Source organism: Meriones unguiculatus, chromosome 2, assembly GCF_030254825.1.
Source record: "Meriones unguiculatus strain TT.TT164.6M chromosome 2, Bangor_MerUng_6.1, whole genome shotgun sequence".
NCBI classification, from domain to species: domain Eukaryota; kingdom Metazoa; phylum Chordata; class Mammalia; order Rodentia; family Muridae; genus Meriones; species Meriones unguiculatus.
In genome coordinates, this window is record NC_083350.1 from 90,011,288 (window position 1) to 90,035,076 (window position 23,789).

Here is a 23,789-nt window from a genome sequence, read left to right on the forward strand (position 1 = left end):
GTATATACCTAGGAGTGGTATAGCTGGGTCTTGAGGTAGCACTACTCCTAGTTGTCTGAGAAAGTGCCAGATTAACTTCCAAAGTGGTTGTACCAGTTTACATTCCCACCAGCAATGGAGGAGGGTTCCCCTTTCTTCACAACCTCTCCAGCATGTGTTGTCACTTGAGTTTTTCATCTTAGCCATGCTGATGGGTGTAAGGTGAAATCTCAGGGTCATTTTGATTTGCATTTCCCTAATGGCTAATGAGGTTGATAATTTCTTTAAGTGTTTCTCTGCCATTCGATGTTCCTCTTTCGAGAATTCTGTTTAGCTCTGTTCCCCATTTTTTAAGTGGATTACTTGGTTTGTTGCTTTTCTGCTTCTTTAGTTCTTTGTATATACTGGATATTAGCCCTCTGTCAGTTAACGGGTGGGTGAAGATTCTTTCCCAATCTGTAGGCAGTCGTTTTGTTTTGATGATGGTGTCCTTTGCTTTACAGAAGCTTTTCAGTTTCTTAAGGCCCCATTTATTGATTGTTGCTTTTACAGCCTGTGCTGTTGGAGTTCTGTTCAGGAAGTTGTCTCCCGTGTCAATGAGTTCTAGGCTGTTCCCCACTTTTTCTTCTAACAGATTTAGAGTATCTGGTTTTATGTTGAGGTCTTTGATCCACTTGGACTTCAGTTTTGTGCAGGGTGATAAATATGGATCTATTTTCATTTTTCTGCATGTAGACATCCAGTTGGTCCAGCACCATTTGTTGAAGATGCTGTCTTTTTTCCATTGAATGGTTTTGGCTTCTTTGTCAAAAATCGAGTATTCATAGGTGTGTGGGTTTATTTCTGGGTCTTCTATGCAGTTCCATTGATCCTCCTTTCTGATTTTATGCCAATTCCAAGCAGTTTTCATTACTATTGCTCTGTAGTACAACTTGAGATCGGGGATGGAGATACCTCCAGATGATCTGTTCTTGTACAGAATTGTTTTGGAGATTCTGGGTTTTTTTGTTTCTCCATATGAAGCTGAGAATCTTTTTTTCATGGTCTGTAAAGAATTGTTTTGGTATTTTGATGGGAATTGCATTGAATCTCTAGATTGCTTTTGGCAGGATGGCCATTTTCACAATGTTAATCCTACCAATCCATGAGCACGGGAGATCTTTCCATCTTCTGATATCTTCTTCAATTTCTTTCTTCAGAGACTTGAAGTTTTTCTCAAACAGTTCTTTCACTTGCTTGGTTAGTGTCACCCCCAGGTACTTTATGTTATTAGTGGCTATTGTGAAGGGTGTTGTTTCCCTAATTTCTTTCTCGGCCCTTTTGTCTTTGGTATACAGGAGGGCTTCTGATTTTTTTGAGTTGATTTTGTATCCTGCCAATTTGCTGAATGTGTTTATCAGCTGGAGGAGTTCTCTGGTAGAATTTCTGGGGTCGCTCATATATACTATCATATCATCTGCAAATAGTGACACTTTGACCTCTTCCTTTCCAATTTTTATCCCCTTGATCTCCTTTAGTTGTCTTATTGCTCTGGCTAGGACTTCAAGTACTATGTTGAAGAGATATGGAGAGAGTGGGCAGCCTTGTCTTGTCCCTGATTTCAGTGGGATTGATTTAAGTTTCTCTCCATTGAGTTTGATGTTGGCTATAGGTTTGCTGTATATTGCTTTTACTATGTTTAGATATGTGCCTTGTATTCCTGATCTCTCCAAGATTTTAAACATGAATGGGTTTTGGACTTTGTCAAATGCTTTTTCAGTATCTAAGGAGATGATCATGTGGTTTTTCTCCTTCAGTTTGTTTATGTAGTGGATTACATTGATGGATTTCCATATGTTGAGCCACCCTTGCATGCCTGGGATGAAGCCTACTTGGTCATGGTGGATGATATCTTTGATTGTGTTCTTGGATTCGTTTTGCAAGTATTTTATTGAATATTTTTGCATCAATGTTCATAAGAGAGATAGGTCTGAAGTTCTCTTTTTTTGTTGGGTCTTTCTGTGGTTTAGGTATCAGGGTGACTGTTGCTTCATAGAATGAGTTTGGTAATGTACCTTCTGTTTCTATTTTGTGGAATAGTTTGAGGAGAATTGGTGTTAGCACTTATTGAAGGTCTGGTAGAATTCCGCGCTGAAACCATCTGGCCCAGAGCTTTTTTTGGAGGGGAGACTGTGAATGACTGCTTCAATTTCCTTGGGGGATATAGGGCTATTCAGTCTTTGTACCTGATCTTGACTTAATGTTGGAAGATGGAATCTATCAAGAAAATTGTACATTTCATTTAGATTTTCAAATTTTGTGTCATATAGGCTTTTGGAGTATGACCTAATGATTGTTTGAATTTCCTCAGTGTCTGTAGTTATGTCACCCTTTTCATCTCTGATTTTGTTGATTTGGATAGATTCTCTCTGCTTTTTAGTTAGTTTGGCTAAGGGTTTGTCTATCTTGTTGATTTTCTCAAAGAACCAGCTTTTTGTTTCTTTGATTCTTTGAATAGTTTTATTTGTTTCTAATTGATTGATTTCAGCCCTGAAATTTGATTATTTCCAGCCGTCTGCTCCTCTTGAGTGTATCTGCTTCTTTTTTTACTAGGGTTTTCAGTTGGGCCATTAAATTGTTTGTATGTGATGTTACGAATTTCTTCTTGCAGGCACTTAGTGCTATAAATTTTTCCCTGAGCACTGCTTTCAATGTGTCCCGTAAATTTGGGTACGTTGTGCCTTTATTTTCATTGAATTCTAGGAAGTCTTTAATTTCTTTCTTTATTTCTTCCTTAACCCAGCTGTCATTGAGTAACAAGTTGTTCAGTTTCCATGTGTGTGTAGGCTGTTTGTATTTCTGTTGTTGTTGAGGTCCAGCTTTAGTCCATGGTGGTCAGATAGAATCCAAGGGATTATTTCAATCTTTTTGTGTCTGTTGAGGCTTGCTTTATGACCAACTATATGGTCTATTTTGGAGAAGGTTCCATGCCATGCTGAAAAGAAGGTATACTCTTTTGAGTCTGGATGAAAAGATCTGTAGATGTCTATTAGGTCCATTTGATTTAGGGTCTCTGTAAATGTTTTTATTTCCCTATTTGGTGTCTGTCTAGTTGATCTGTCCCTTGGTGAGAGTGGAGTGTTGAAGTCTCCCACTATTAGGGTGTTAGGATCAATGTGTGATTTAAGCTTTAATATTGTTTCATTTACGAATGTCGGTGCTCTTGTATTTGGGGCATAGATATTCAAAATTGTGATGTCCTCTTGGTGAATTTTTCCTTTGATGAGAATATAGTGGTCCTCCTTATTTTTTTTGATTAACTTGGGTTGAAAGTCTATTTTATTAGATATTAGGATGGCTACTCCCGCTTGTTTTCAGGAACCATTTGCTTGAAAGACATTTTTCCAGCCCTTTACTCTGAGGTAGTGTTTATCTTTGTTGCATAGGTGTGTTTCTTGGATGCAACAGAATGATGGATCCTGTTTCTGCATCCATTCTGTTAGTCTGTGTCTTTTTATTGGGGAGTTGAGTCCGTTGATGTTGATAGAAACTAGTGACTAACAATTGTTACTTACTTTAGATGTGGGGTTGGTGGTGTCACTGAGTTTCATTGCTTGTATTCTTTTGGTTTTTTTGTTGTGTAGTTATCTATTTCCTCTGTTTCCTTAGATGTAGTTGTTTTCTTTGGTTTGGAGTTTCCCTTCTAGTAACTTCTGTAGAGCTGGGTTAATATGTAGATATTGTTTAAATTTGGTTTTGTCTTGGAAAATTTTGAATTCTCCGTCTATGTTGATTGAAAGTTTTGCTGGGTATAGTAGTCTGGGTTGGAGTCTGTGGTCCCTTAAGGACTGTATGATTTCTGTCTAGGCCCTTCTGGCTTTCATAGTTTCTGTTGAGAAATCTGGTGTGATTCTGATAGGTCTACCTTCATATGTTACTTGGCCTTTTTCCCTTGCTGCTTTTAGAATTTTTTCTTTGTGACGTGTTGTGACATGAAGAATTTCTTTTCTGGTCTAGTCTACTTGGTGTTCTGTAGGCCTCTTGTATGTTTATGGCCATCTCCTTCTTTAAGTTGGGAAAGTTTTCTTCTATAATTTTCTTGAAAATATTTTCCGGACCTTTGAGCCTGATGTCTTCTTTTTCTTCTACTCCTATTATTCTTAGGTTTTGTCTTTTCATGGTGTCCTTGATTTCTTGGATGTTTTGTGTTTGGAAATTTTCTGATTTTATTTTTTTGAGAGACGTGTCAATTTCCGCAAGTGTATCTTCGGCTCCTGAGATTCTTTCTTCCATCTCTTGTGTTCTGTTGGTGATGCTTACCTTTGTAGTTCTTGATATTGTCTCTATGTTCTCCAGCTCCTGGTTTTTCTCTATTTGTGTTTTCTTTATTGATTCTAATTCTGTTTTCATGTCTTGCACCATTTCCTTCATCTGTTTGAATGTGGAGTCCTGCCTTTCAATGACAGCTTCTATTTTTTTGTCCATTGCCTCTCTATGTATCACTAATTGTGCCTCTACTTCTTTGGGTATAATTGCCTGTATTTCTATGAGAGATTTGTTTATTTTTTCTTTATTTGCCTTCATATGTGTGGACATTTCTTTGAGAGCTTTGTGCATTTCTTCTTTGTTTGCCTCAATTTTCGTGGTCATTTCTCTGAGAGCACGATTTGTTTCCTCTTGGTTAGTCTCGATTTCTTTGGCTATTTCTCTGAGGGCTTTGTTCATTTCATCTTTATGAGCCTCTAATAGCTGGAGAAACATAGTTTTGAGGTTGTTCTCTTGTATATCTAGTGAATTGAAGTGTCCATTGTTTTGTGGGGTTGCTGGTGAGGTCATTATGTCCTGATTTTTGTTGGGAGTCTTCTTATGTCTGCCCCTAGCCATCTGGTTATTTATAATCCTCACTGTTTGTTCCTGGAGATTGTAGTTCGGGCTATGATCCTCTCTTGCTGTTTTCTGGACTGTTTTTTCAGGAAGATGAGAGAGGTTCACTGGTTTGGGAGTGTGCACTGTGGTTTCTTTTTTGCCTAAGTAAGGAATGTGATGCTGGCGCTATTCGAGTGTGCTTTTAGCGGGTGCAGTGTGCATGCATGGATTCTCTGACTATTGCAGTGGCCTGCAAGCCATTATTACTCAGTTCTGTCTGAGATCCAGGGATTGTTTGCCTGGATTACACTGGTGGACCGTCAAGGCAGAGGCTTCAGTGTTGGGGTTGCTATCCCAAGAATCACTATGATGCCCACACTAGGGGTGTGGGTGGCAGGGATCTTGTCTGGTTGCTTCTGTGGAGAGGCCCTGGGTCTGGGGCAAACTCTCCCTAGAAGGCTCACTCACTCTCTTGCAGGACCAGTTGGAATGCACAGGGGTTCCCCTTGCTCTCTACTCTCTGATTTGGTCCTGCTGCAGAAAATGCACAGGTAGGCTAACAGTCACCTCTGTGGCACTGCGGCCGCAGGACTCAGTGTCCACCTTTCCTGTGTGCTGCCTCTTTGTCCTTTCCCTCTGCCAGGAGGGGTTATGTTGACTGGTCCCAGGGTGGCGCGGGAAAGAGTTAGGTTGAGTGTTCTCAATCCCAGATCCTGGGCCCAGATCTCTTTGCTAGAAGCAGCCTGGCAGTAGAACCTATGTTTGCTGATCCCGAGAGATAGGGTTGAGTGTCCTCAGATCCAGAGCTTGGGTTTCTCTGCTAGGGGCCGCTGGGTGAGCTGGAGAGAGGGTGTTGTGTCCTTGGCAGGCTGCCTCTCTGTCCTTCCCCTCTGACCTTCCCCTCTGCTAGGGCAAGCTTATGGAGGTGCTCTCAGGGGAGTGCCAGAAGGGGTTGGGGCTTCTCAGTCTGATCCTGAGCTGGGGTTTCTCTGCCAGGGGTCGGGGGAGGGGCGCCAGAGATAGAACTTGCTGCTAGACCTTATTGTGCTGGACCCAGGAGAATCTCAGGACGTGTAGAATGACCACAGACCCAGATCCCGAGCTGTAGTTTGTTTGCTAGGAGCAGCCGGCAGCACTGGAGTTCCAGCACTGTGAAGCCGCTGTGCGCCTCTTTATCCTTCTGCTCTGCAGCGGTAGGGTTATGGCAGCGTTTGGGGAAGTGCCCGAAAGAATTGGGTTTTCTCAGCCCCGATCTCGGGTTGGAGTACAGACAGTGTGGTCTGTGGCAGATTCTGCTGGATGCCTCCTGCCTCCTCCCAAGAGGGAGTAGGGATTTTGACCTGGGCATGAAGCTGCTCTCAGAACGCAGAAGGAGCTCAGTTGTGATGGCAGCGGGTACCTGTGGTCCAAGAGACCTTCCAGGGAAAGACTGGGTGACCAGTAATCAGATTCGCAACTTTGCTTCCCTGTGGGGTTTTCTTGCGACTGGGACTCCCAGTCTCAGGTACCCTTGGGAAAGTGATCGGGACACGCAAGCTTGCGGCACCAGCCCGGAGACCCAAAGCCTGCGTTAGCCGGGATTTCTTCCAGGTTCTGGCTGGGCAGCCTGAGAGTGGACCCGACCGATTCCCACGCCATGGGAGCCTCCCCTCACCTGGGAAACACAATCGCTGCAGTTTTAGGGCCCAGAGTTTAGTCTCCTGGTCACTGCACGGAGTGTGTTGTCCTGCTTCTCAGACACAGTGTTTTCCTGGCCCCGCCATCTTGGCTCCCCTCAGCTTATTTGTTTTCTATCCTAGCTGTAGCCTCCTCCTTCATTTCATCCCAATCCCACTCTCCCTCCCTCAACTCCTCCCATGCACCTCTCCAAGTCCACTGATAGGGGGTGATTATGTGCTATTTCTTTTCTTTCAGTTTGTTTATATGGTAGATTACGTTGATGGATTTATGTATATTGAATTTCTACATGCCTAGAATGAAGCCTACTTGGTCATTGTAGATAATATCTTTGATGTGTTCTTAGATTTGGGTTGTGATAATTTTAATGAGTATTTTTTCATCCATGTTCACGAGAGAAATTGGTCTGAAATTCTCTTTCTTTGTTGGATCTTTGTGTGGATTAGGTATCAAGATAACTATGCCCTCATAGAAAGAGCTTGGTAATGTTCTTTCTGTTGCTATTTCATTCAATAATTTAACGATTACTGTTATTGTCTTTTTTTTGAAAGTCTGGTAGAATTCTGCTCTGAAACAATTTAGCCCTGAACTATTTAGTCTCCATGGATAGGAGACTTTTGATATCAGCTCGAATTTCCTTATAGGATACATGATTATTTTATTTTGTTATTTTTTAATATTAGTTACAGTTTATTAACTTTGTATCCCAGCTGTGGCCTGCTCTTTCATTCCCACCCAATCCCACCCTTCCTCCTTCATCTCCTCCCTGCCCCTTTCCAAGTCCACTGATAGGGGAGATCCTCCTCCCCTTCCATCTGACCCTAGTTTATCAGGTATCTTCAGGACTGGCTGCAATGTCCTCCTCTGTGGTCTAGAAGGTTGCTCCTCCCTCATAGTGGAGGAAGTCAAAGAGCCAGCCATTGAGTTCATGTCAGAAATAGTTCCCCTTACTAGGGAACCCACTTGGATACTGAGCTACCATGGGCTATATATGAGCAGGGGTTCTAAGTTATATCCATACATGGTCCTTGATTGGAGATACAGTCTCATGAAAGACCTCTGTGCCCAGATATATTTGGTCTTTGTGGAGATCCTGTCCTCTCTAGGTCATACTAACTACCCCTTCTTTCATATGATTCCCTGCACTCTACTGAATGAAGGTTTGGTTATGAGTCTTAATATCTGCTTTGATACACTGCTAGGTAGAGTCTTTTGATGCTCAATGTCCTTAGCCATCAGAGAGATGGAAATTAAAACAACTGTGAGATTTCACTTTACACCCATCAAAATGGCTAAGATCAAAAACTCAAGTGACAACATAGAAAGGTTGTAGAGAAAGGGGAATCCTCCTCCATTGCTGGTGGGAATGTAAACTGGTATAACCACTTTGGAAATCAAACTGGCGCTTTCTCAGACAACTAGGAATAGCGCTTCCTCAAGATCCCCCTATACCACTCCTAGGCATATATCCAAAAGATGCTCAAGTACAGAACAAGTACATTTTCTCAGCCATGTTTGTAGTAGCTTTATTCAGAATAGCCAGAACCTGGAAACAACCCAGATGTCCCTCAGTCGAGGAATGGATACAGAAATTGTGGTACTTTTACACAATGGAATACTACTCAGCGATTAAAAACAAGGAAATCATGAAATTTGCAGGTAAATGGTGGGATCTAAAAAAGATCTTCCTGAGTGAGGAATCCCAGAAGCAGAAAGACACACATGGTACATACTCACTTATAAGTGGGTACTAGACCTATGAGATAGGATAAACATACTAAAATCTGTACACCTAAGGAAGGTAAACAAGAAAGAGGACCTGGGGTAAGATGGTCAATCTTCACTTAGAAAGACAAATGGGATGGACATTGGAAGTAGGAGAAAACAAGAACCAGGACAGGAACTAACCTTAGAGGGCCTCTGAAAAACTCTACCTAGCAGTGTATCAAAGCAGATGCTGAGACTCATAACCAAACCTTCGATTATTTTATTTATTTACCTGATCTTGATTCAACTTTTGTAAGTGGAATCTATCAAGAAAATTATCCATTTCATTTAGATTTTCAAATATTGTGGCATATGGGCTTTTGAAATAAGTCTTAATGATTCTTTGGATTTCCTCAGTGTCTGTTATTATGCCCTCCTTTTCATTTCTGCTTTTGTTGACTTGGCATTAGGCATACAACAATTTTAAATCAGCTTCTAGTTGATGCTGAAGCTGATATGCATCTTGAGAAGAACCCTGGCTCCATAAATTACCAGGATTTCTGGATGTGAACCAAGGCTGACTTATAGGCAAGCTGGATACCTATATCAGGCTAAGATATTCTGATGTTTCTTTAAACCGAGTAATCCACAAAATAATACAAAATACAAACCCAAAACCAATAACAAAGCAAAAACTAAATCAAACCAAAATAACAAATAAACAACCCCCCCCCCCAGCACCACCACCAAGTCTGTGTTGCTGGATTAATACTGAATTTGATTATTCTATATTAGAATGGTTGGGGTCCACTCTAAGGCAGTGACTGAAAGTTATGATGGCGATGTATAAAAAGACATGTCCTTTTTAGCATTTCATTAGACTACACAATGATCCTATGTTACATTTATCCTTAATTGCTCATTTGTCTGTCACCGTACCTCATCACTTATGAAAGCTACTCTTGTAGCTTGTCACATAACTTGTCACATCCGGGATAATGAAACCTAAATTAAAAATTTATCTTCATCAAATTGCCCTGTGGGCTTGTAGTTGGGAGTATTTTCACGATTTCTAATTCATGTGGGAAGACACTGTGCCATTTTAGGCATTACTTGGGTTACATAGGAATTGTGCCTGCCGCTCGTGCTTGGCCTCCAGGGCCGGGACTGCGCGCCCGCGGGAGCCGGCGCCGAAGATATGGGGCTCCCTCGGCGCACCTGTGATGTGGGACTGGGGGGGGGGGGAAGCGACCCCGTCGTCGAGAAAACCGGAAGCCCATGGTGACCCCTGGCGACCCGGTTTGTTTTCGGTCGCTTTGCAGACACGGAGGAAGCGAAACCCGGTGGCCTTGGGGACGACCCTGCGTAGCCAGGGTTCAGGCCACAATGGACACACTAGTGGAAGATGACATCTGTATTCTCAATCATGAAAAAGCCCACAGAAGAGAGACTTCACTCTCACCATATCCCGGAGACGAGTCTGTTGCTTCACATTTTGCCCTGGTCACTGCGTATGAAGGCATCAAGAAGAGACTTAAGGACTCAGAGAAAGAAAACTCCTTCTTAAAGAAAAGAATAAGAGCTTTGGAAGAAAAGCTTGTTGGAGCTCGAGTAGATGAAGAAGCAAGTCCTGTGGAACGAGAACAAGTGAATAAGGCCTATCATGCATATCGAGAGGTTTGCATTGATAGAGACAATTTGAAGAACAAATTGGAAAAAATAAATAAAGACAACTCTGAATCTTTGAAAGTATTGAATGAACAGCTACAGTCTAAAGAAGTAGAACTTCTGCAGCTCAGAACAGAGGTGGAAACAGGTGATGAGGAATTTAAATTCACCCTCATCCAACTGGGAGGTGGAAAAGTTAGGCTGTGATTTGAAGATCCATGGTTTAGAACAAGAGCTTGAACTAATGAAGAAAGAATGCAACGATCTCAAGACAGAGCTACAGAAAGCCAAGCAGACGGATCCATCTCAGGAAGACTTTCTGCAGAACAGAGATGTCGTCAGGCCGAGCTCGTCAAGGGAGGAGCATGCTCCACACCAGGGCCTTCTCCACAGTGACAATATGCAGCATGCATACTGGGAACTGAAGAGGGAGATGTCTAACTTACATCTGGTGACTCAAGTGCAAGCAGAACTACTAAGAAAACTGAGAACCTCAGCTGCAGTCAAGACAGCCTGTACCCCAGTAGGATGTGTGGAAGACCTTGGAAGAGACAGCACTAAATTGCACTTGACAAACTTCACCGCAGCTTACAAAAGACATCCCCCTTTGTCACCAAATGGCAAAGCTACTTGTTATGCTCCATCTTCCCCTTTGCCAGGAGATAGAAAGGCTTTCTCAGACAAAGCAGTTCTTCAGTCATGGACAGATAACGAGAGATTGACTCCTAATGATGGTGCAGACTTTCAGGAGCACAATTCCTATGGCAGAAATTCTCTGGAAGATAATTCCTGGGTATTTCCAAGCCCTCCTAAATCAAGTGAGACAGCATTTGGTGAAAATAAAAGCAGAATGTTACCTTTACCCAACCTGCCACCACTGCATTACTTGGATCAACATAATCAGAACTGCCTTTACAAAAGTTAATTTGATGGGACTTGTGATTTGATCAGGAGGACACTAATTCACTAGTTCTCCCAAGGGATTGTTCAGACTGGAAGTGGACTTTGATTACAGTCTTGCAGAGTTCTCCAATATGTACATTTGTACATTCTGCACATTATGTACTTTATTTTCCAGTTATGAGAACCTCTGGTTGTACCTTTAATAACAATCACAAATTTTTGCTTCTTGGAAAAGGAATGAAAACGGAAATTTTAGACATGGTTTTATAAAGTATGTGACCAGTCTAAATACCCATTCAAATAAAGAGTAGTTTTTAATATAAGAGAAAAACCATGTCTGCTGGTTCATATTATACCAAGAAGCAAATGGCAGTGTGAAAAGGTTGCACTTCTTTGGCTTTCTGATGCATAAAGATTTGAAATGTAATGGAGTAAAAGTAGGTTATTACATCTCCGCTGTTCTTCAAGTTTTAAGATTCAAAATCATTTTAAGTAATTTGTGTATACAATTTCAAAGTGCAATTTAAATTCTAAGACTTGAACTAATGACCATTGAAGCCAACTTTTTCCCGTGTATTCAAATCCAAATAGTTAAAAATGATGATGTATGCGAATTAAACTATTATAACCTTATACAAAGTCCAGTTGAAGTAGAAAGAACATCTCACAGAGCAGTGTGTTCAGTGAGTCATAGTGAACTCACCATGTAGTCATTTTCAGCAGAGCAGCTGTCTGTTTTACACATACACAGAACAGCTTATGCACAGATAGGACATTTGAAAAAGTAAATCCTAATTAACTTCATCTAAAACTAAATTTTATGCTGTATAATTATGAAATATCCCTTAAGTGGCCAATCACTTGTAAATAAGTAAAGAAATAAAGAAGATGGCTTCATGTGGAAATTAAATTCCTTCAGGGTCAAAACAAAGAGTATTAGTGATCATGTATTACCTGTGTGATGTAAGAAGACTATCCATTCCTAAGTGGCATTTCCTACATCCTCAATTTAAAGGACCTCTGATCTCGTGCTGAATCCCATGCAGAGCCCGGCAGTGTTCACCATTCAGTTATCTCACTCACTTACTCATGCCTGCCCTGATTAATGGAATTGATGTCAGATACTGGATTGTGTTCTGACCAATGAACACAGCTGACTCAAGGGAGTACAGGCTCCTGCCAAGTAATAGAACAAAACCCAATATGCATAAAACAAACACGAGCCTCCAGACTCCAGCTGAGGGAACTAACTACCTATATAATAAGAAAGCGGATTTGTTTCTCTTGTGGCTGCGGAGGCCTTCATCTCATGTCTAATGTAGCTTACTGGTTTGCCTTTTTTAAACCAAGATTAGAAGTTTCTTCTGTAAAGAGAGTCTTATAATGTTTTGTACAATGCCAAGAATTTGTTTTAATTAAAATTATTTTTGTTCTTAAAATGGAATTAGATGTGAAATACTGTCCTTGCCTATGTATATTTCCAAAGTCTGGTATTAATTTTATTTCTCCAAAAATATTCTGAATGGAGCAAGTTTCCTCTAACCATTGTAAGTTATCAAAAAGGATCACCAGAACAGTCTGATGTTCTTAACAGTTGAAAGTATTTAATGCCCTATGTAAGACTTCTTTAGCTAGAAAGATGAACCCTAAAATATTTTTGCCTAGCCAGAAAATGTTTTAAGTATACACTTACATTGTCAGTTCTGTGTTTGAAGGGGTGGCATGGTAGCATCTATATCTTGTAATTCATTAAAATTTGCACTTTGGTTGGTTCTTTAAAAAAAAAAAGAATTGTGCCTGCAGGAGACAACTTCCTGAACAGAACACCAACAGCACAGGCTCTAAGAGCAACAATCAATAAATGGGATCTCATGAAACTGAAAAGCTTCTGTAAAGCAAAGGACACCATCATCAAAACAAAACGACTGCCTACAGATTGGGAAAGAATCTTCACTAACCCTTTATCTGATAGAGGACTAATATCCAGTATATACAAAGAACTAAAGAAGCTGAAAAGCAGCAAACCAAATAATCCAATTAAAAAATGGGGAACAGAGCTAAACAGAGAATTCTCAACAGAGGAATATCGAATGGCAGAGAAACACTTAAAGAAATGCTCAAGCTCATTAGCCATCAGGGAAATGCAAATCAAAACAACCCTGAGATAACCTTACACCCATCAGAATGGCCAAGATGAAAAACTCAAGCGACAACACATGCTGGAGAGGTTGTGGAGAAAGGGGAACCCTCCTCCACTGCTGGTGGGAATGTAAACTGGTACAACCACTCTGGAAATCTATCTGGCGCTTTCTAAGACAATTAGGAATAGTGCTTCCTCAAGACCCAGCTATAACACTGCTAGATATATACCCAAAGTTTGCTCAAGTACACAAAAGGGATACTTGCTCAACCATGTTTATAGCAGCTTTATTTGTAATAGCCAGAACCTGGAAACAACCCAGATGTCCATCAACGGAGGAATGGGTACAGAAATTGTGATATTTTTACACAATGGAATACTACTCAGCAGTCAAAAAGGAGGAAATCATGAAATTTGCAGGCAAATGGTGGGATCTAGAGAGGATCATTCTGAGTGAAATATCCCAGAAGGAGAAAGACAAACACGGTATATATTCACTTACATAGACCTATAAGATATGATAAACATAATGAGATCTATATACCTAAAAAAGATAATCAAGAGAGTGGACATGGGGTAAGATGATCAATCCTCCAATCCTCGTTTAGAAAGACAGATGGGATGTGTATTGAATGTATGACAGGAGTCTACTGAGTGCATCTGAAAGACTCTAACTAGCAGTGTTTTCAAAGCAAAGACTCATGACCAAACCTTTGGCAGAGTACAGGGAATCATAAGAAAGAAGGGGAGTTAGTCTGATGGGGAAAGGATAGGAGCTCCACAAGGACCAAATATATCTGGGCACAGGGTCTTTTCTGAGACTGACATTCAACCAAGGACCATGTATGGATATAACCTAGAACCTCTGCTCAGTTGTAGCCTGTGGTAGCTCAGTAACCAATTGGTTTCCCAAAGTGAGGGGAACAGGGACTATTTCTAACAGGAATTCAGTGGCTGGCTCTTTTACCTCCCCACCCCCCAAGGGAGGAGCAGTCCTGTTAGGCCACAGAGGAGGGCTTTGCAGCCAGTCCTGAAGATACCTGATAAAACAGGATCAGATGAATGGGGAGGAGGTCCCCCCCATCAGTGGACTTGGAAAGGGGCACGGTGGAGATGAGGGAGGGAGGGAGGGACTGGGAGGGAATGAGCGAGTGGGACAGGGCTGGGATACAGAGTTAATAAAATGTAACTGATGAGAAAAAAATAAAATTAAAAAAAAAAGAATTGTGCCTGAACATGAGCCTGAAGGCAAGTTATACGCATTGCATCATATTGGTTTTACTACTGTTTTATCAGAGCAACAGAAAGCAAAAAGAGAAGAAATTAGTTAGGAGAATTGAGATGTTGCTGAGATAGACTAAAGCATGTATTTTTGAAAGGATTGTGAAAACATTTGTGTATACTGGGTAAGAAAAGCCATTGAGTGCTTAAAGCTCAGTGAACCATTGTGGGAACTAGAAAAATAATACTAAAAGCAACTTAGACATTAGAGGCTTGTGCAGTTTCAAATAGAAGCAGAGTCTATCGTGAATGTTTATGTGATATTTTGGATTAATAATTAATGGAAATAAAACCTGTACTTCACTGAGATAATGTATTATGGTCTCTTGGTAGTATTTCTTTAAGATTGGCACAAAGAGTCTATAGCCAGTGCTTAAGAGGAGAATTAATGGCTGCATCTTCAGTGTATTGCAGAACTTAGTAACTCTCAATAGTTTCCTACATAATACTGGCTTTGGCAGAGTGAAAATTTTAATATTTAAGGGGATATTATGATAATCTGAGGCTAGGAAGGCTTGGAATTATGTGTTAGAATTGGAATAACTAAAGAAAAGCCAGGAGAAGTGATTCAACCCCAGTTGCAATGGAAGTCACTGAAAATTAGACATACTGTAAGTTATTTGCCAATGAAAACATTAGCTGTACATTAGAGCCAGAATGTGCCTACTACCCACCCTTTGTGTGATGAAGATATAAGGGCTAGAAAAGTGGACTTGAACAAGCATTTTGCAGCCCAAAAAGTATTGAACATTTCTCATATATCAAACATTGAGCTGCAAGAGTTGGACTTAACTAAAGTATGATTGTTCTATGTCATTGTTCTTCTTCTTAAGAATGGGGAATATTTAATTTAAAACATTTTTATGAGTCCACAGATAACAGACATTGAAAAATTTTAAACACTGTGACACTTTTAAGATTGACTGAATTTTATATTGGGGTATTAACATAATATCTGTAGTAAAGGAATGACTATGATTAAACAGTAAATTTCTTTTGTGTCAAGTTGTCAAGTGTTAGAGTTTTTATGACTTGTCTTCATTGTCAACTTGACAGACGCATGGAAAAGTAATCAACTGAAGTATTGTGCCCTTCTGATTAACCTAGAGACATGTCCATGGGGCATTTCTTTGCCTGAACATGATGTAAGATGGTCCATCCCACTATATATAGGCCAATGTCTAGGTGTTTATAACAGCAGCCTTAGAAATTTAATTGAATTCAAACCTGAGAATAAGCTAAAAAGAAGTGCCCTTAAATGGTTTGTGCTTCAAGCTTTTTCCTTGAGGTTTTTCCCTGATTTCACTGATAAAGATTTTACCCTGAAAAAAATGAAATGAATACTTCCAATATCAAGTTGCTTTGGTTGTGGTGCTTCTCAAAGCAACAGAATACAAACTAGAACACCACTCTAAAGTCATACTTGTCTCTTGACTTATTTTGTATTTCAGTGTGATGCTAACTCAGATGACCAATGGCTGTGAAAGCTGCATAGATGTATAAAACTGAAATAAATCAAAAGAACAGAATGTCTTAGGAATGGATTTAGAATTACACAATGTGATAATGCTACATTGTCATAAGTACTTTTATAGAACTTTTCAACATTACAATACTGTTTAAATTTAATTTTTCTTACCTTGATCCTCCTCTATGGAACTTTCATATTTATTTGTTTAGTTAGTTCTTAGGCTCAGTAATTAATTTACCTCTCCCTGTTAATTCCCATCTTCATCTGAGAAAATTTGTGTATTTCCTAGTTTGGAATTTAGAGTTTGGTTTTAGGTAATGGTTTAATGATAAGAACCTTCATGAATATACTATCATATTCAGTAACACTTATAATCTATCCAGGTTCTGAAATTGCTTGTATAATTTATGAATATGCATCAATATAATTGAATATTATCACTTTAGTATGTGGTTAGTAATATTCGCAGTCCTACAATCATAGGGTTTTTGAGAACTAGAGCAATGATATAATCAGCAAAGTATTTGCCATTCAAACATCACAAACTTAATCAGATCACAGAAAAGATGAGAATGATACCTTGAATCACAGAGCTAAAAAGGCAGAGAAAGAAGAGTCCTTGGGGATTGCTGGTCACCCTGTGTTGTTGATTTAAGAGAGCCCAACTTCTCAGTAAGAGAAAAATAAAGCCAGGTTCAACTGAAAGAGAAAGCCAATGTCAATTTTTGGCCTGTATATGCATATGTACACATGTGAGTGTGCACCTGTATAAACACACAAACATCACACACTCACATCCACACAATTGGACTTCATAGGTTTCAAATATGTAAATGCAGTTAATAATATTTAATTTAAAACTGTGGGTTATAGCTCACTAACTTTCTTTTCATTTTGTACACTTGAAAGTTGAAATGTGATCTAAACAGTAACAATAGTGATAACACACCAAATGCAATACTTTTCTAGTGCAGACATTTTATGGTGAGCGTCAAAGTTGATCAATGATATAAGATATTAAATACGCAATTTAATTGTTGAATTTTTCATCCTTTTGCCTAGTGGTCATTTAAATGAAGCATATTATCTTTATAGGTGGATTTTACAAAAATTATTAAATTCATTGCTATTGGTTTTTTAAAAATGAATTACCTTAAACCACTAAAGATGAGTGTAACAAACCAACAGCTAATTTTTTCTTAAGTACACACCTATGTTTGCCATTACTATATAATAGAGTAGTAGGAAACTGTAGTCAGATAATTATATAGAATAAAAAGAACATAACTTTGATTTTGAAAATATGAAAATTATATATCCTCCCTCATGCAAAAAATTCTGAAAGCTATGAAAAAAGACTGTTGTAATAAATCCAGAAGAGTTTCAATACAAATTGTCAGTATTAAAAATAAGTAGCATTTATAGGTACAAGTTGTAAATACTTGAAAAAAGAAGTGAAGAAAAGTGTCTTAGTACATCTAGCAAAATAATTGCATCAAATGTAACTAATATTTAATACAATCAAGAAATGTTGATGAAAGTAATTGAAGATATGAATAAGTAGAGAGGTATCGTATTCAATGGAAGAATAAATCAATGTCTGTGTACTTGACTTGAAGTGCATAAAGTGATAAATTTATAATATTTTGAAAGTATTCATGAAATTTTTAAATAATAAGAAGATATATCTCAATATTAAAAATTGTTTATAAATTGGATTCAACATAGGAAAGACAACAGTGTAAAGCAGAGCAACTACCTTGTCAGTGTCTGGGGAATAGCTGGTGTTGGGATGCAGGTACATAAACAAGAGTGTTCCATAAAACAAGGTGACAGCTATGAGATGGGATGTACAGGTGGAGAAGGTTTTGCTCCTGCCTCCTGGAGACTTGATGCTGAAAACAGTGATGAGGATGCAGAAGTAAGAGATGAGGATGACCACAAAGGTGCCAGTCTGAACTGAACCACATAAGGCAAAGAGCAGAAGCTCATTAATATGAGTATCTGCACAAGATAAAGCAAGAAGAGGTGGTATTTCACAAAAAAAGTGGTTGACAATGTTGAAGCCACAGTATGGAAGCATGAACGTGAGGGACACGTGAACCAGAGAAGCAAGAAGAGGTGGTATGTCACAAAAAAAGTGGTTGACAATGTTGAAGCCACAGTATGGAAGCATGAACATGAGGGACACGTGCACCAGGGAGGTCACACTTCCACTAAAATATGCCAACACAACAAGGCTGAGGCAGACCCTTCGAGACACTAGTGTGCTATAAAGCAGTGGTTTACAAATGGCTGTGTAGCGATCATAGGCCATTGCAGCCAGGATAAGGCACTCTGCATCTGCAAAGCATGCAAAGAAAAACATCTGTATTGCACATCCATGGAAAGAAATGCTCTTCTTGGAGACTAAGCATTTTAGGAGCAATGGCTGTAGAATAGCTGATATCTAAGAAAGATTGCTAAGAAAGTGGTACATGGGGGTTTGAAGGCTTAAATCAATATTAACTAAGATTATAAAGCCCATATTTCCTACCACAGTTAATGTATACACTATGAGAAATACTAAAAACAGCATGACTCTGAATGGCAGATATTCTGTGAATCCGATAAATATAAACTCTGTTGGCCTGGTATAGTTTGTTTGCTGCATCTTCTCGGGCTTCTTGCTTTTCTCATTGACAGTCGGTGATATCCAGCAATATGAAGTTGCCTGGGTAATGGATGAAACAAGGTCCTTGTTTTCTCTTCTAAGGAAGCAAGGGGAATTTTTTTAATAGGATAGATGACATTTTAAGTAAATAAAGTATTGGAAATAATTTCATTATATATAATTTCTTCTTCATTAATAATAACAGTACTTACTCCATTTGTTGCATATACAGTGTGGCATTAATATGATCAAGCATATTTTATAACTCTAAAATATATTAGAAACCTTTATGTTTGTCTAGAGGGTACTGTCATAATTTTATAAAATAAGCCACATTTGTGAGAACATACTTATTTATTTTTATTGGAAACAACAGAACAAGTAAACAGGCAAAATAATAATAATTGCTCAAATGTTGCTAAATGTAAATAAACTGTAATCATTATAATATCAGTACTGTAACAAGAAACAACACCATATACAGTAACTTTCTATTCATTGAGCTATGATTATTCCTATTTCTAGGAACTAGAACTGGGGTACAGTTTCATACAACACTTGTTTATCCATGGTAACTGGTAGTGATGAGGCTGACGATGGTCCTGACTGAAGCAATAAATAACTAATATAAGTTATGAAGTATGGAGAGTAGACAGTATATTTGCATGTCTCATTTTATTTAGATTTCTTGGTTGTCATAAAAAGGTTAGAGAATTTTTTTTACAGGTGGGACTAAAACAAAATAGAATTAATTTATCCAAGTTCATTTGTTGAGTGTTCCCTTGTCTTTTTCCTTAAAATCCTGCAATGCTTCTGATCTTGAATGGTTTTATCCTGCCATGAGAATTTTAGGTTAGGTTATAAAATTAAAGAATATTAGCTAAAATAGAGGATCTTAGAAATGATCTCACCCATATTTTCTTTTTTTTTTTTTTTTTGGATGAAGTGTCTGAATCCTTTGAAAAGAACCATCCAACAAGGAACATGTTCACTAATGATTTCCACATTTATCACTGTATTGCCTCTTTCAAAATCATGCTGTAGATGTATAAAAAGATAGTAGTTCTTTATTATGTGATTATTATTAGTGTCAGTACCATCATGACCATTAAGTCAGACAATACCACACAGGGAAATGCTAAATCTTCCAATCTAATATTTAAAATGGATACAAAACAATTGAGTGAGTGAGACACAGAAAATGGACAGAGAAAATTTCAATAAAAAGCTTCTTTTATGTATTTGTCAACAATTTAACAAAAGGTTCACGTAAATATTAAAGAATTAAGAAACTCCTAGAAAAACAATTAGGGAGATTTTCTACCATTGATTCTAAAGGCTCTGAAACGTGGAGAGTCAGCTTCCTTCTCTTGGCAGTAAGTAAAGAACAGACGGCACAGTGCTTCTGTGTAATTGTCATAGGGGAGCACTTTGATCTCTTAGCCCACATGAAGGCTGACTCTCATAAGGCGTCAACAAAGGTGCATAGCATTTAAAGCACAAACATTAACTTTGTAACATTTACCTTAGATGTTTTCTTGCTGTGACAGGGATTAAGTTTCTTAGGCCAACACCATCTAAGACCATCCACAGTGGAACATATTTTGTTTTGGATACACTGTCTCTCCCCAGGTTTCAAAACCTAAGCTAAATCTTGTCAGAGATCTTATAGTCCACTGACAAGTGGGACATTATCCCAGAGTGATTTTCATTCCCTGTGGACAACTGTGTCAACAATTATTTTTTACAGAGATGTGACTTTCTTTTAAATGAAATAAAATGAAGAGTGCTAACATTATTGACTACTGTGTAGGAATAAACATCACATTTGTTTTTATCACAAGAAGATACTTTATAACAAACCCTAACAGTAGAATGACTTGATTATTTTTTATTGTCATGGATCTACTTTCTGTGAATATACTATGTGAATTTAGCTACTGCAAGAGCCTTTGAAATATGTAGTAATGTGAGAAAAATACAAAGTACAGTGTCAAGGAAATTTGGAAAGCTGCTGTCTAAGAGACATGATCATTTTCTCTGTGAATTATAGAATTCAGTAAGAAAAGCATCTTGAGTACAACAATTAGCAGCAGACAAAAATCCCAGACATGATAGGCAGAATTAATGGATAAAATTATTTTTAGGTCAGTTCCATTTCTGGAGAGTTTAGGCTATGGTTTTGAAGTACATGTGTTTTCAGCATTAGGAACTTTAACTTTCCACATCAAAGGGTAATCAAGAGAAAAGGCAATAGTTTGTATATTTGGGAGACTCTTGTACCGCCATGGACAAGTCAACAGAGTGCTTTTTATGGGGCTTTTATTAGGTAGCATTTGGAATGTAGAGAGAGCACCATCTGTCAAGATAAAATCTTTCTCTGAAATGGCCTCCTCTGTGAAGGTGTCATACAAGATTCCAAAGAAGGAGGACACCCATCACTTCCACACATCTGTGACACTTATACTGACCAGGAGGGCAGGAAAACCTTAGGTGTGTAGCAGTGTCATGCACACAGTGGCGTCAGTAACCAACGCCTCTCTAATTGAACTTAAGACCTGTTCAACAAGAGAGATGCTATACCTATTACTAAGTTACTACAAAGTGCTAGCGAAGTCATGGTTATTAGAGGAGAATCTTTAACCTCTAACATTCTAAACCAGCATAATCCCTTTTAGCAATCTATGAACATTTATCCTTATACCCACATGTAAGCATAATCTTCATTCTTCATAAAGGAAATTTCTCTTTGCAACAGACAGGGACCATTACAGTAAAATGCAACTAATGAAAAGGCAGACTTTTGGGTACCAGTCCCAAAGAATATATGTACAAAACACTCCCTCACCTAAGGCTCACGGAGCATTCCAAATGAAAAGATGGAAAGAGTATAAGAGACACAGGACTGGGAAGTTTGCTGTGAGATTGTGTCTCCTAATAATGTTAAAAGCTACACATATAAAGTTTCACTAACACGCCCTTTCAAATATGAGTGGAATAAAAATGACCCCAACAAACATGCCGTACTGGTCAGGGAAAACTTCAAGCCTACACAAAGGAGCATCTGAGTAATCTAGGAGCAAAAGGATGTGTGGGAGAGAGATTGCTAGTAGGATAGGAAAGGGAGAATTGATAAAATTTTATTATAATCTCAAAGAAGAAATAATAGTTTTGCTGGGCTGGAGTAGGTCTCTCTCTCTCTCTCTCTCTCTCTCTTTCCTTTTTAAAATTGAAATTGGTCACTTTAGGGGGAACAAAAAGCAGAGCTAAAAGGCCCACAACTAGGAATAAGCATATAGTGGCCTGGCTTTGAGATTGTCCCATCATACTTAACTGGCAGGCCAGCAAGCCAGCCTTACTAGGGTTAGGGAAAAGCATGTCCAGCCTTTTTCTCGGGCCAGGGAAGGGAAGAAGGGCGCCAGCCATCTTTGTTATCTAGATATACCTACTTCCACATATGTATGCCTGTCAGGGCTTTGTGTAACTATTAGTCTTTTAGGACTATTTCCTAGAATTACAGTTTTGTTTTTTTCTCAATAATCTTGATGACCAGTAAGAAATTACTTCAAAATTTAGATACTAGTATAATAAATGATGATAAAGACAATCAATAACTAAAAAGTATTTTGAAGAATATTATTTTGAAGAAGCTGAATTTGGGCTTTTTGTTTTGTTTAGCTTTGACAAACCTTTAAATTCTAAGCAGTAATTGACTGAGGCCTGATAAAGTCCACATAAGTGTGCAAAATCTTCTTCAGTGACTAGTGTTTATTTTTTCTTTTTACTTATTTTTTTCTTTAACAATTAAAGCAGTATTTCCCAATATTTCAAATGGCAAGACTTATTTAAAATCCTTTAAATGATGACAATAACATGTAACTTACTAATGTCAAAAAACTATAAAATGGATAAAATAAAAAAAAAATGACTCAGGGCAAGTAATGTACTTAATTTATAAGGTAGAAAACTTATTTTAGATGTCTCTCCACAGGAAGAGCTTCTCATTTAATAGACAATGATTCATGTATGTACATAAAAAACTAGCAATCTGCAGTAAGGGGACAATGAGTGTGAAAAATAAAGAGGCATAAAGTGCTGAAAAGATCCCACAAAGAAAATGCCCAGGAACTGCCATGACCTGTGACAGGAAGATCTCTGGGACATACAGAGTTTGGGCAGCTGTCCTTGACATTAATTTTATACACAGTTCCAAAAAAAGTATGATTCTAATGTGAACGTAACTCTTCCACAGTTTTACCAGAAGTGAAGATTGATACATGTAAAATATCTGATTTGTTCTCTGCATAAATTTGAGGAGAGGAGTATGTCTATTTTTAAGGACTACATCATCAGAGGACAGAAAATTGGACCAGCTCTATGCCTCAAGATGTGCTTGTGATACAACCTGACGGGTCACATGCAATTCCAGGCCTTGTACTGAACATGTAGTACACATGTGTAATGCCAGTACTCGTAGGCCAAGACGGGAAGCAGGGAGAAAAATGCATGAAGTTTGAGGGACAGTTTTCTTGGAATATGTTGGACAGCAGGACAATGAAAAGAAAATACTTTTTCTACAAAGTTGTATGTAAAAAGGAATTTCTGAAATTGCCCTCTAACATCCACATAAGATCCACGGTATGTGTGTGTATGGCATGTACACACACACACACACACACACACACACAAATAAATAAATGCATATTATAAGAGGGTGTCTGGTGAACTGCAGGTAGCTTTTAATCTTCATAATTTTTGTTTGTTTTCTATTTTTGTGGTTGTTTTCATACTTTGTTGGTCCACAAAAGGAAATTATCAATATGTTTGCCCCATTTTTGGAAAAGAGATGCAAAAAATATACAGTATTTATTTTCACATTTGTTCTTGTGAGATTTTTAGGAAAAACAGCAACTACAATAAAATAGTTTTCATATCACTATTTGTTGAAAGAATACAAATATCAGCAAGATTAGAGATGGCCCGTTTAATGAAAAGTGGAAATACTTGCAGCATACATACTAAATGTTTGTGCTTCACTCAGTCATATTGCGGTAGGTGAATAACAAGACAGTCTACCAGAGAAGTTCACTGTTAATTTGCGCATGTGATGTCCCCAGTGGGCCTGGTTATTGAATGACTGGTCACTAATTATTTTGAGATGTCTAGAAACTTCAGTGGTGTGCACGGCTAGAGTCCTTTCTCAGGAGACCTGGCTGTAGAGCTTATGTCTGGCCTACTGAATCTTCATTTATCACTACATATTGTCTTTCAACAGGTTATTAGCCTGCTTTACAGTAACTTTAAAACCAGAAATAGAGAGCACACAAAACTATGGGCCAAAAACAAAACAAAAACCAAAAACAACCCTTTAATTGATTTCTACGAACTATTTGGCAACAGGAACTTTTATTTTTAAAAATAAATACAATAAATACGTTTGAGCCTTGTTTTGGCTATAATATAAA

The 23,789-nt window shown here is 38.5% G+C and overlaps 1 protein-coding gene and 1 pseudogene across 1 annotated transcript; one reads left to right on the forward strand and one right to left on the reverse strand.

Moving 5' to 3' along the window:
• Positions 1–9,512: 9,512 nt before the first annotated feature.
• On the forward strand, positions 9,513–10,983 carry LOC110542944 (5-azacytidine-induced protein 2-like). Its single transcript, XM_060377796.1, is given in 2 exon segments — positions 9,513–10,019; positions 10,021–10,983. Coding segments are annotated over 2 exon segments (1,206 nt in total). The 5' UTR covers positions 9,513–9,594; the 3' UTR covers positions 10,802–10,983.
• Positions 10,984–17,385: 6,402 nt separating this feature from the next.
• On the reverse strand, positions 17,386–18,324 carry LOC110542943 (olfactory receptor 5AS1-like; annotated as a pseudogene).
• Between the last annotated feature and the right edge of the window lie 5,465 nt (positions 18,325–23,789).